The sequence below is a fragment of the Macaca thibetana genome, chromosome 5 (genome assembly GCF_024542745.1).
Source record: "Macaca thibetana thibetana isolate TM-01 chromosome 5, ASM2454274v1, whole genome shotgun sequence".
NCBI lineage: Eukaryota > Metazoa > Chordata > Mammalia > Primates > Cercopithecidae > Macaca > Macaca thibetana.
Window position 1 is genome coordinate 6,014,153 of NC_065582.1, and position 14,435 is coordinate 6,028,587.

Here is a 14,435-nt window from a genome sequence, read left to right on the forward strand (position 1 = left end):
TTGGGGGGCCGAGGTGGGTGGATCATCTCAGGTCAGGAGTTCAAGACCAGCCTGGCCAACATGGAGAAACCCCATCTCTATTAAAAATACAAAAATTAGCCAGGCGTGGTGGCAGATGCCTGTAATCCCAGCTACTCGGGAGGCTGAGGCAGGAGAATCACTTGAACCCGGGAGGTGGAGGTTGCAGTGAGCCAAGATCATGCCACTGTACTCCAGCCTGGGCAACAAGGAAAGACTCCATCAAAAAAAAAAAAAAATCTTCCCCAAGCCCATCTAGATTTATCCAGTTTACTCATTTACCATGTTTGATTTTCTACCAAGGGAAAATTTGTTTGGTCCTAAAAATAGCCTTTTTAAAAACACTAAAATGTCTTCGGGAAGGTTAAGAGTGCAGAATTCTTTCTTACACTAGTATGAAGTAGTTTAATCAGATCACTTTAATCAGATATGTAGAATACATAGCATTTGGGATGCATCTCCAGGCTGAGAGTGCAAACATGCATCACACTAGGGACTTTGGAGAGAAAAAGGCACTAGGAGATGGGAAAGAGTGTGGATAGAGAGTTACAAGGATATCAAAGGATGTTGACCTATTTCAAAACTTAGGTTGGGCCAATCCATTACCTAAGAAAGGGAGAGAAAACTCAGCACTTAAATAAGTAGTATTAGTACTAAAAATCAGTGACACTAGAAGTTGAATAATTTCTGATATGACTTGAATTATTAGTAACCATTCTGGCTCTCTTCTAAGGAAAATGTCCTGTAGGAGTCAAAAAAGTGACTTTCACATGAACTTCCCGAATTTCGCATACTCCTTGTAACTTAAGGATGGCTTGTCCAATACAATTCAAGTAAACCATGATCAGTGTCCATATTTAAGGGCCTCACATGCTCACTTGTCCTTAACGGTAACAGTCCTTTACAAGCAGAGTAAGGCAGCTTTCCCGGCTGTGACACTGCCTCAAGGTAAGAACCATCACAACTTCTAGAGTGGTATGCATGACTCCTGAGGTCCGCCTTAGCCTGAATATACCCTGTGAAGACGAAGATTCTTAAAATTAGCAAAACCAGATCATTCTAACCCTCTATGACTAAAAAAAAAAAAAAAAAATTCCTGCTTTTTAAACTTTTCCCTCTTCCTATTCAACTATTTTTTGAAAGGTTTCCATGTGTAGGGAACTGCTAGGAGATGTAGAGAGCAGAAAAAAGCATAAATCTTGATCTCTGCCTTCAGTGAGATTACAATTTAGGTGGGAATACAAGATATACAATGTGAAATCTATAAACAATCATGAAATATATACACTGCTGTTCAAAACCCTTAGAAGAGCTATAGCAAGAAAACACATGAATGACTAGAAAATTAACTCTATAATGGGAGTTTCGAGGATTTAGAAATGACCTCTTGTTGGGATGATTAGGGAGAACTTTCCAGGGGAGAGAGATTTCGAACAGGTCTTTGAGGATGGGTAGAATTGATGGGTGTGAGGACATGATGGAACTGTATTTGCAACATACCGCGCTTGTGTTTTTTCTGACCAAACATCCTTTAAACCTGACTCAGCATCCTCGACGTTGCTCTGAAGATATAAACTGCTATGCAGAAAGAAGAAACCTCTGACAATGAAGAAAGGAAAGATGCTTTCGTTTCTTCTGTGAGAGGGTGAGCTATGGGATGGATGTGACTGCGAAGAGAAAGATGTTCGAGGGGTCTTGAATATCTGCCTTTAAAAATGTTCTAAAAATTCTTACCAATTACATACAGGATTCACCACTCTCAGAAATATCTTTAACAGTACTGAAACCATCCATGTGATGAGGTGGTAAAGCCATGCTTTCAGATGTGCCAAGTCTCATTTTGGAAATGAAGCATGTAATGTACCTTTGAGGACCAAAATTTACCATTTTGTTGTCATGTTTTTTTAAAAAGCTTTTGTGTGAAAAGTCCATGGATGTTGTAAGAAAACAGCTCTGTCATAATCTGAATCCTGAAGCAGACTATGATGAAATATGCTTACTTCCTTAGTAGTTAATAGCAGCTTCAATATGATGTGAGTCTTGGAAACAGTCCCTGGGTACATAAATCAGGCTTTCTTGGATTTTAGTGCATTGCATGTAGGTTAACAGGCCAAACAGTACACAAAATTTCAGGCACTGTATATTAATTGGTAAGAAAAAATGTCAAGGCCGGGCACAGTGGCTCACGCCTATAATCCCAGCACTTTGGGAGGCCAAGGCAGGCAGATCAACAGAGGTCGGGAGTTCGAGACCAGCCTGACCAACATGGAGAAAACCCATCCCTACTAAAAATACAAAATTAGCCGGGCGTGGTGGTGCATGCCTGTAATCCCAGCTACTCAGGAGGCTGAGGCAGGAGAATCGCTTGAACCCGGGAAGCAGAGGTTGCGGTGAGCCGAGATTGCACCATTGCACTCCAGCCTGGCCAACAAGAGCAAAACTCTGTCTCAAAAAATAAAACCAAACCAAACAAAAAAAAAAAAAAATCCCCAGAAAAAATGTCAAATACTATTTACTGAATGTCTCCCTCAGAGCAGCAAGCGAGACAGATATATAGCTGAGGGAAATCTGGAGCAGTCTGATTATTTCCTATTGGCAAATCCTGCTGCTGTGGACTTCTCGTCCCGTGAGCAGCTCTGGGATGACCCGTGCTGGTGAGGTCATGTGTGGTGAGCAGCCCACAGTGGGAGGACCTGGACTGCCTAAGATTGAGGCTGGGGGAAGAGTGCAACAGCAAGACTTTTCAGAGGACCGTGCACCCTCTTCACAGGTGGTGCCAACATTTCACCATATTCCTTTGCACACAACAACTCTTGAAATAAAAGCAGGGGAAACCTACCTGACCCTTTCTGGACTGGCTCCATCCCCCAGGTAGCGTTGACGCTAAAGCCTGGTGCATGCTAGGGGGTTGCATCCAAGCACAAGAAGGAGCCAGTAACAGAAACGGACGTCCTAGAATCTGGAATAAGAAGAAAGAGTAAACTTTCAAGTCATAGTATCCTAAATGAGCATTTCAGATTGGCTACTGAGGGCCTGTGGAACACGACAGGAATCTGGTACTTTACCTTCGTAGATCTACTTTTTAAAAACGAGTTCCAGAACTCTCAGCTCTTCTTACAATTCAGGGCTTGAGGTACTGGTACAAGTTCAGTTCAAAAGCTGGCAAAAGGCACCTTAAAAAGGCTTTGTGAATGTACTTTGCTGGTAACGTTTTGAGGAGGGGAAAAAAAAGGAATCCTCTTTACCATTCTTTTATCTTATTTGCACGGAACAGCTGGAATCCTGTTCCATGCCTATCCCATACATCACAGCCACTTGCTGAGCCAACATCCCACTGCAATGCCTCGGAATCTGCAGTGTCACTCCTCTTCCGCTTGTTCTCTGCAAAGTGAAGTCACAGGGATGGATCAGCCAACCTGACTTCTCACTGCCCTGCCCAGAATCCTTTGTGAACTGAAATGAGTCATCGCTCCAAGAAAAGCTACAGCCTCTGTTTGTCTGTGCGGGCTCCTTTGTCTGTGCAGTGCGGAGACGCGAGTCGGAATGTATCCCAGGCGAGGGGTGGCGAGGGGCACACTCTCCTCTCTAGGGGCCCAGGTCCCCTCCCATGCATTAGCACCAACTCATATTTTTTAATCATGAAAAAGGTAAAAAGGGCACATACCTCCAGATGCTTGAAGAGAGCACACACACATTAAAATTGATCTGGCGTCATATACTCACCAGTCCGTAATCAGAGACCTGCCACATTTTCCTATTTTTGTGTTAAGGCTGGCTTTGCATTGTGACGAAGGACGCATCTCCCTTCTGTGTGTAACAGGCGGTTCTACTGCACACTGTATCAAAGTTTAGCTGCAGTGAGCTATTTGTCATAAATTCCAGTCGCCGTGCAAGTCTTTGCAAGCCTGGGTCTCTTTATTCCCGACACACAGCCGTCAGGCTCGCGGTCCGGGCAGCGGCGGAGCTCGCCCAGCACCAGCCAGCGCGGCTTCTGCCGCTGCGAGGAGGGCGGCGTTGGGAATGAGGTCACTATGTCAGGAACTCGCTCTCAGCAGGAGCCTCTCCTGCGCTTACAACACAACTCCAATCGCACCGAGAAGCAGGATTCATGGGATTTGGGGGGTGGCTGTGTCCTCCGTCTTTTCTTAAAAATGCCTACCGCTAAGATCAGCAAGGTGAAAATGAACGACGTATCTGCATAAACATGTCGTTTTCATTGCACTATGGGTGCCACGCTCACCTGTGGACATGCATTTACACACCGACACACACACACAGGGGAACTTATGCCAGCAGAGAAAACATTGTCTTTATTTAGAGTGCGAGAAGCAACACGTAAACATCTCAGGAGGAAAACGGGGGCGGCACTTGAGAGAGAGGACAGAATGGAAGGAGTAGAGCAGCCACATAAAAGCCAGAGAAAAATGGAGTCAGAGAGGCTAAGGAAACGAATCCCACGGCAGTGGAAGTGCTCCTGCCAAACTCTCCCAAACGCAGTAACATCAAAACAGGCACATCTTGCTGCCTCCACTCAGGATCCAGGTAACCAAAAAATTATCCCATTCTCAGAAGCCCATAGAGGTGCGTGGCAGATGACTGTGCAGCAAATTCTCCCACATCCTCATGAATCCAGCAGGTCAGCTACCAGGGGCACAAAATGTAGGGTGCCAGCAAAGACGGGAAATGCACTGAAGCTCTTGGTAAGGCACCCCTGAAACTCAGAGTTACAGGGGTCCCCATGTGGGTCTCCAGGCTAAAATCCTGGAAGCATCCTATTCTCTCCTGACTCCCGTGATTCAGCCTGTCCTCCAAAACCTACACCCAGAGAGCTCAGGCTCTGGCAAAGGCCCCGCTGCGAGTTGAGTCCAAATCAGCGTCTCTTCTCACCCCGGCACAGTGACACCCATTCTGTCCTTGGTAGGCTACAAAATGTGTAACCCTCTTGTGCGCCATCACCCATCTGACAGCTACAAACACTAACCAGGTCCCCGTGCCCAGATCAGCTCTTCTCTAGTTGCCTAGAGTCTGGGACACTTGGCAGGCACGCAGACTATATATTCATCTACTGATCCACTGAGATGCTTGCTTTGAATGTTATTAAATAAAACGTCTTCCATGCCCTCAACCGCCTGACGCTTTTCACATCCTCTGCCCTCCTGGGGTCCCCCCTTTGCTCTGGTCTGGTGTATCAATTTCCCTCTGATGATGTGGCATCCTCCTGCTGAGTTCTCCCTGTGGCACTATGTCCTCCCTGTCCTGGACTATCTGTCACCCTGTGACCCCCTTGAGAATGTGTTCCACACCAACTGCTACTGCTGCACTTTTTAACAGCCTCATCAATTTTACCTTGTATGCTTGATCAGAAGCATATAAGGACATAATAGGCCATATATAGATGAAAACATACATGTTTGGATATTAGAAATTATGACTACATTTTTATTATATGTTCTCATCCGTTTTCTTCAAGTATTTGTTTTTTTTTCTCTCCACTTATTTAACCAAATACGGTCTTGATTTTCCTTTCTAGTGTATGATTTTCTCTCCTCTTTGATAAGCCAGTAGCTTCTCATCCATGCCACAGACAGCGCCTAGGGCCCAGCACCAGGGCCTCCAACCAAAGTCACTCACCTTTTGTCAAACTTCTTTAAGGGTGGCTGTGTTGTTGTTCATAAATCCACCCAAACGCACTTAATCCAGCCTATTCCTGTGGGGCTTGGTCTGATCACTGTGAGGTCAGACAGCGTGCCTAATAAGCACACGCACTTTAAGAATGCGATGATGGACGCACAGAACAAATGTATTACAAAATTCAGATCTAAATAGACATATCTGTAGTCCTAGCAATGTAAGAGCCTCCTGGGAAGCCCTGGGTCACTGCACCACTTCCTGACAGTTAAAGACACAAGTTTCTTCTATAATCTACGAAAGGTTAAATATGTGGAGAAAGAAAAAAAATCCAAATACTCGAAGAAAAGGGATGAGAATGCACAAATAAAAATGTAGTCATAATTTCTAATATCCAAGCATGCATGTTTTCATCTATATATGGGCCTAGTATGTCTGTATTTAGAAACTCACATAATCTTCAGAAGGACTCTGGAAGTTAAGTACTGGGGTGATCCCCACCTAAAGAGGGGAACTGTCTTCCTGAAGCTCGTAGAGCTGGTAAACAGCAGAGACAGGATTTGAACCCAAGGCAGCTGGCTCTCGAGTCTGTTCTTTCAGCCACTGAAAGTCAATTTTACCTTCTACCCTTTTATGTATGCTGTTCTACAGACTTTCTACATCATCTTCAACAACCATTGCTGTTGAAAGTCTGTTCTTTCAACAACACGTGCTACCTCTTGATTATTAGAATAAAAAAGCCACTGTAAACAAAAAATGTTAAAACCTATATCGCAATTTTTAAATTTAAACTGAAGCCAATCTGCTTACTTGGCACATGGACCAATGAGGTAAGTTCACAGGTGGGATCTCCCGTAGGAATTGCCTCTGCTGGGATCTATGACCCCTGACGACTGCCCCCCCAGCAGACTTTTATTGAAGGACCATGGGGAAAAGTATACACGGTCAGGCAAAACCACCACAAGCTCATCTTGCTGCCCTACGGAGAGTACGATGGGTTTCATAAGGGGCACCATTGGCCTCCACCGAGAAATAAAGACAAGAAAGGTCTGCTGATGCTTTAGATCTTGGTGTCTGACGGCAAGATGAGCTCAAGAATCACACGCAGCCATCATTAGCAGTCCTCCTCCTTGCCCCGTGCCTCTTGCATCTTTGAGTAACAGCTTCGGTGTTACAGTAAAGATTTACAAACATCACACAGAGAACCGCAGAGGTGATTTGCTCAGTTGATGAGGTGTGGGCAGAGGTTGTGCTTGGCACTTGCCTGCGTCCTTGGCAGTAGATTAAATAGTAGCGCCACATAGTGACACACGGAGGATCTTAATAAATGCTTGATGACTAATGGTCTCACATGCTCTTAGAGCTGCTCCACTTGAAAAAGCAGAGAGCAATAAATATCATTAAAACAATTAAAAATATTTATCAGGTGACTAATTGCAAAGTCCTATGGTCAGTTTGGGAATTTAAATCTTTAAGGTCTTGTACATATGCAGTATAGGAACCTTGGTGCACACTCTCTCATGGACAAATGACATGGTGTCTGCCCTCAAGAAGCTTAAGATATACTTGAGGAGGTAAGATACTCACATATAAAAACTGCAAAAATACAAGGCAGTGTATTTCAAAGGGGAGGAACAAGTAACCAGTGCCCCCAAGAATTCTGAAGAAAAGAACCAGGGTCAAAACAGTCAGCAATGGCTTCCAGGGAAAGGCAAACTTGTTCTAGAATCTGGACAGGTGAAAGAAAAGAGAAAGCGCAGCCCATATGTCATAACATAAGCTCCGTGAGCAGGAATATTTTTTGCATGTTTTGCGTTTGCAGCTATATCCCTGAAAGTGCCTAGCCAACAGCAGACCCTAAATCTATGCTGAAGGAAGGAGAGGACTGACCTGCAGACAGGAAGCATGGACAAGGTGTGGAGGTGTGGATGCAGGGGAGGTGGGGTTCATAAGGCAGGCGGGCCTGCCTGGGGCTGAGGGTTCATTACTGGGAAGCAGAGGAAGAGGAGGTAAGAGAGGTGGTCCAAGGTCAGATTCAGAATGTGGCACACGGTGGCTCCTGCCTGTAATCCCAGCACTTTGGGAGGCAGGAAGATCACTTGAGGGCAGGAGTTCAAGGCTGCAGTGAGCTATGATCGCACCACTGCACTTCAGGCCTGGGAAAGACAGCAAGATCCTGTCTCTAAAAGTTAATTAATCAAAAAAAAATTTAAAGAACAGTCTTTAATGGATAGGAAAATGGCCCATTTTATATTTGCAATGAATTTCACTTGGCATTTGCTAGATGGCCCTTAGTAAGTCTCCTCCCAAAGAAGCATGACACCTTCATTCTCCAAAAACATTTATAAGTTCATGGCGGCTCCCAGGAGGGAAGCGATGCTGACAATATGGTCACACGCGGCTTCCCCCAGGGACTTCTCGGCCTCCTATCACAGCTCAGAAGTCTGTGGTGTCAAGATTCTCTCCCCTTTTCAAGACTGCACCAATCAGGGAGAAAACAATCCTAGTCTGTGACACTATTCCACTAAACCTCCTTTTGAGTCAAAACACACTTATAAAATACAGCACGTGAGATCCTAGCGTATGGCTGAGGTCAGAGTAACGATGAATGGGTACCACTCCTATATTCATTGTTCAACATCAGCATCTGTGTCATTCAAGGCAAAGAGGGAAAGAGGACCAGGAGAATAAAGAAAGATGGTTATTTCTGATATGAGAAAAGCACCATCAAGGAAGCATGGAGGGAACTGAGAGGTGCTTCAGGAAGGAAGAGGCACTGAGGCGGCCCCGCAGGATGGGCGAGTAAAGGGGTGAGAAGAGGAAAGATGAGAATGGCTTTCCAGGCAGCAAGGCAGTATGAACAGAGATGATGTGGTTACACAGTCTAAGATGTTTTGGAGAGTGGCTGGTGGTAGATTCAGCATGGCTAGGTTGAAGGGATTCTATGAAGGAGATTGGTAGCAACGAGGCCAAAGAGTCAGTCAGGCAGGGATAAAGATAACATTAAATACATGGAGAATGGCATTAAAGGTTTCTACAAGGGAGATGTTCCTCATGCTGAATGTTTAGGTTATGCAGGCAACAGGGTATAGGATTCATGCAAAGGAAAAGATAATTACTGAGGCAAGGTAAAAGCCTACTGTGAGAGAGTGGACAAGATGGAGAGTGCTCAACCAGGGAACGGAGAGAAGCAGAGAGAGATGCTTATAAAAATTATAGATAACTTCCCTGTTTCACAAAAGTACTATCCGACATTTCCAACATGAAATCCTGGAATTCTATCAGAAATGCATTTCTAGGAGTTTTACAACGCACCTAACACTACCTCCTCAGCATCTATCGAAAAGACTATCTGTGCTCTAGCAGTAGCCTGACATTTGGAATAGTGCCCAGGGTAGAATATTAGCACAAACTGAGAAATAAAGGGAAGAGGAGAAATTCTCTAAACAAAAACCCCTGGGCACCAATAACAGATTAGACTTTCTTAGTTGCATAAAATTGATTTAAAAAAAAAGACACAAATTAAAAACTCAACAAAAGCAGTTTGGAAAACAGAAAGTTCCTACATTTTCAGGGCCTTTATAGTCCAGGATTGACTACGTTTAAGTGCATATTTGTAATGGTGGAAGAAACCATTTCAATTAAATTGGGTAAGATTTCCTTGCGCTGCATATGCAAGAAAACTAAATATTTAAAAAAATACACTTGGTGTTCTTACAAGTATTAGGGAGCATCACTATGAACATGAAGTGAAGAACATTGCTATTCTGTTACTTAAATTCTCAAAAGTCTTTGGATCAGTCAATTCTCATAGGATTGGGAACACTGAATGAGTGCAGGTGAGAGCTGGAGGAGACACGGAAAGACATCTAGTACACCATTACTTGATCGAATATAATCCTAGAGCCCAAAGTGGGAAGGTGACTTGCCCAGGTTGCAAAGATTTACTGGCAAAACCAGAACCAGCACTGAGGTCCCCTGATTCTCAGTGCTGGTGTCCCTCCGTTACTCCACAACACCTCCTTGTAAAATATAGTAAAAGAAAAGTCGACTCTAAGGCTTTTCCAGATGCACTTTGTGTTGTGTTGTGTTTTGTTTGAGACGGAGTCTCGCTCTATTGCCCAAGCTGGGGTGCAGTGGCACAATCTCAGCTCACTGCAACCTCTCTACCTCCTGGGTTCAAGTGATTCTCCTGCCTCAGCCTCCCAAAGTGCTGGGATTACAGACGTGAGCCACTGCGCCCGGCCCCAGGTGCACTTTGGATAAAAAATTATACATTAAGTGTGCAGATATCCAATGTTTTCCATACCACATTATGGTATAAACTATTTTTCTGCCCTAAGTTTGTCTAATCAATATCCAGAGAAGACACGTAAGGAAAAGATGAAAGTAAAATGAGGGAAAACTGAGGAGCTTATGATTTTTCAGTTAAAAAGCCAGACTCTAAATTGCTGTTTTAACATTAAACAATAAGAAAACGATGAGACAGCACAGAAAAATGAAATGTTGCCCTTCTCCATTACAATTTGATTACATAGCATTTGGATTTATGGTCTATTTCTTTCCAACCTACTGGGTTAAAACACGCCTGAGTATATCTCAGACGTTTCTATCTAGTATCTGTATTTACACTGCAGAGGAAAATGGTGGAGGCCCACAGAAGCCCCCAATATGCAGAGGAAGAACAGTTAGATTCTACTGTGAAGACGCCCTGAAATTCACACAGTATATGCATTCTACTCTGATAGACCCCTGATTGTCCTAATAACAAAAGTTTAGAACTTTGTTTACAATGAACACCATTCAATATTACTTTCCAAAATGTACAAGTGAACTGACCCCTTAGGGAGACCATCCACATTTATCTGGAGGTTGTATAAACCTGCCAGAGTATGGCCCCAATCCCTTGGGACAAATATGCCCCCAATTTGAGAAACAACAACTACATCTAAAAATACACCCTAAAAATGGCATTTTCCAATTAGTTTTCAAAACTATCATCAGTATTTCTGTTGCTTTAAACATACACCACCAATGAGTCCTAGAGCTCTTTTAGCTGGAATTAGTTAGAAGGTCAAAGAGCTGAGAAACTGAGTTACTTTGTCACTGGGTTATTTAATTAGAACTAAGTTATCCTCTCTGTGGGTTGCATTCCTTCTCTGCAAGATGGAATCAGGAAAGAAATATGAAGGTTGCAAAGACTGCCATAATTTTGCAAAGCAGACATAGCAACAGAATCAACCTCTGACCTCAAGGTGCTTCCAATTAAGTGAGGAATGAAAAGTAAACATACATGAAAAGAAAGTATCACAATACTTCTAAAAAAAAAAAAACTATGAATAAGAGGGAAAAAAATCACTCCAAACTAAGTCCAGACGGAGTGTAAAGTAAAGAAATACCGGCCAAACATCCTCATCACAAAGCTGAACTTGGCACGACCAGGCTGAATTTGTACTTCTCACAGTCCCCAATGGAACCAGCTGGAAGGGGCAAGCCACAATGGAACACCAGTTCAGGGGGGTTTGCAGGGGCCTTCCCAGGGCTGCTTTCCTGACGCCTCCGCATCTGGGGACAGGCTCCTAATGTCCACCTCTGTCCCTACTGATAAGGATGACAACAGGATCCGGACTGTTGTGTTCACCTGGTGAAAGTATAGTTACTTTCAGCACCCAAAAACAACCCAATATTCGCTGGCTTAAAAATAAATGTTATTTGGGCTTTGGTCTCCCCTATACCTTTCGTATCACAATCACAAACTTCTACACTCCCACTAACATCTTTAATGTACATGAGCCTCATCCTCAGTATCACCTCCCTATATCACCTCATGGAAGCTGGATCATGCATTTTTGTTTATAAAGCTAGAAAATGTCATAAAATCCTGATGTCAAAAAGTAAAAACTCATCATAATTTATCTCTCTGAATGAATAAAAATAACATAATTTGTTTTCTAAGATCACAGTGATTATAGAGTCATCAATATTTGTGCTGTCAAATCGAGTAGCTACTAGGTGTGTGTGGCTCTTTAATTATAAGTTAACTTAAATTAAATAAAATTAAAATATTAGTTCCTCAGGAATAACACTGGCCAAACATTCTCATCACAAAGGTGAACTCGGCATGACCAGGTCTAAAATATTAGTTCCCGAGGAACTAACATAAGACCTGAAATATAAGACCTAATAATACATTTAGAATCTGGATTTTTAACTAAAGAATCATAAGCTCTCAGTTTTTCTCCTATTACTTTCATCTTTTCCTTCCTTGTCTTCTTAGAACATTGATTATAAGAACTTAGGGCAGAAAAAGTTTATGCCACAGTGTGGTATCGAACTTTCTGAGGAACTCATATTTAATTTTATTTAAATTAACCGAAAATTAGGAACTAATATTGTTAGCTCCTAATATTTAAAATAATAATAAAATATTATTACAAGTGCTCAATAGCTACATGTAACGAGTATTTACGATGCTGGACGGAGCAGATAGACAACATTTTCATCATCTCAGAAAGTTATACTGGACAGTACCGATCTGGTTAATCAATAGGCAATCAGAAGGATATCGGTGATATGGTTTGGATTGGTGTCCCTGCACAAATCTCATGTCAAATTGTAATTAATTCCCAATGTTGGAGGTGGGGCCTGGTGGGAGGTGACTGGAGCATAGGCACGGAGTTCTCATGAATGAGTTAACACCATCTCTTCGGAACTGTTCTTGTGATAGTGTGTGAGTGAGTTCTTGTGAGATCTGGTTGTTTAACAGTGTGTAGCACCTACCCCCTGCACCCCCAACCTTTTTGTTTCTCCTGCTCTGGCCATGGAGACACGGCGACATGCTGGCTCCCCCTTCGCCTTCTGCCGTGACTGTAAGTTCCCTGAGGCCTCACCAGAACCAGATCCTGCCGTGCTTCCTCTACAGCCTGCAGAGTCACAAGCCAATTAAATCTCTCTTCTTTATAAATTACCCAGTCTCAGGTATTTCTTTACAGCAATGCGAGAACAGAATAATAAAATTGGGTACCATTCACTTTTGCCAAGAAAATTCATATTTTTAATATAATTTTAAAAATTAACATATACAAAATTGAGGCCTCTTTTGATGTACAAATTCTGTAAGTTTTAACACGTGTAGATTTGCCTCCTTGCCATTGCTCAGGATAGAATCAGATATGGAATTGCTCTATCACCCCAAAGAACTCCTTCGTGTTGTGCCTTACACACTTCCAATCCCTGGAAACCACCGTTATATTATTTTTCCTTATCATTTTGCCATTTCTAGAGTGTCATATAAATGGAATCATATAGCAGGTAACTTTTGGAGACTGGCTTCTTTCACTGAGCCTAATGTTAAAATGTATCCACTCTGTTGCATGTACTAGAAATGGGATTGCTGGATCATATGGTAAGGATATGTTTAACTTCATCAGAAACTACTGAAGTAGGATTGCTTTGGCTATTCAGGCTCTTTTTTAGTTCCTGGAGGCATCACATTACCTGACTGCAAATTATACTACAAGGCTATAGTAACCAAAATAGCATGGTACTAGTACAAAAATAGACACATAAATCAATGGAACAGAATAGAGAACCAAGGAATAAAGCCATATAACTACAACCAACTAATCTTTGACAACATTGACAAAAATATACAACACTGGGGAAAGGACACCCTATTCAGTCAATGGTGCTGGGAAAATTGGAAAGCCAATATGTAGAAGAATAGAACTGGACTCCTATCTCACTCCATATACAAAAATTAAATCAAGATGAATTAAAGATTTAAATATAAGACCTGAAACTATTAAAATCCTAGAAGAAAACCTAGGAAAAACTCTTCTGGACATTGGTCAAAGCAAAGAATTTATGACTAAGTCCTCAAAAGGAAATGCAACAAAAAACAAAAACAGACCAATGGGACTTAACTAAACTAAAAAGCTTTTGCACAGCAAAAGAAATAATCAACAGGGTAAACAGACATCCTACACAATGGGAGAAAATATTTGCAAACTATGCATCCAATGGAGGGCTAACAGCCAGAACCTACAAGGAACTCAAATAACTCAACAAGAAAGAAACAAGTAACCCCATTAAAAAATGGACAAAGGACATGAACAGACATTTTTCAAAAAAACAGGCAAGAGACCAACAAACATATGAAAAACATCACTGATCAACAGATGTTGTGAGGATGTGGTGAAAAGGAAATGCTTATACACTGTCTGTGGGAATGTAAATTAGTACAACCTCTATGGAAAAGAGTATGGCAATTTCTCAAAGAACTAAATATAGAACTACCTTTGATCCAGCAATCCCACTACTGGGTGTCTACCCAAAGGAAAAGAAATTATTTTACCAAAAAGACACCTGCACTTGGATGTTTACTGCAGCACTACTCATAAGAGGAAAGATATGGAATCAACCTAAGTGTTCATTAACAGATAACTGGACTAAAAATGTGATACACACACACACACACACACCACACAAACACACACACCACACACACACACACACCACACACACACACACACCCCCACACACACACGAAATGGAATGCTACTCAGCCATAAAAAAGAATTAAATCATATCTTTTGCAGCAACATGGATAGAACTGGAGGCCATTATCCTAAGTGAACTTACTCAGAAAGTCAAAAACTGTACTTACAGTACAGTTATAAGTGGGAGCTAAACAACAAGTGCATAGGGACATGTGGAGTGGAACAACAGACATTAAAGACTCTGAAAGGTAGGAGGGTAGGAGGGGAGTGAGGGATCAAATATTACCT

At 42.4% G+C, this 14,435-nt stretch overlaps 1 protein-coding gene across 3 annotated transcripts in view; it reads right to left on the reverse strand.

The window, feature by feature from the left end:
* The window catches only part of STOX2 (storkhead box 2), a 117,444-nt gene that overhangs the window by 31,345 nt on the left and 71,664 nt on the right, over window positions 1-14,435 (reverse strand). The window contains exons 1-2 of one of the 3 annotated variants that reach the window (XM_050791679.1): window positions 3,084-3,999; window positions 2,858-2,977 (exon numbers count right to left, since the gene is read on the reverse strand). The exons of 1 other annotated variant lie outside the window; for it this stretch is intronic. In XM_050791679.1, coding sequence (XP_050647636.1) covers window positions 2,858-2,882 — 25 coding nt within the window. In that variant the 5' untranslated portion in view covers window positions 2,883-2,977; window positions 3,084-3,999. Of the gene's footprint in view, window positions 1-2,857; window positions 4,000-14,435 lie in introns of those variants that run through there. One more of the 3 variants, XM_050791678.1, reaches the window with a different exon arrangement.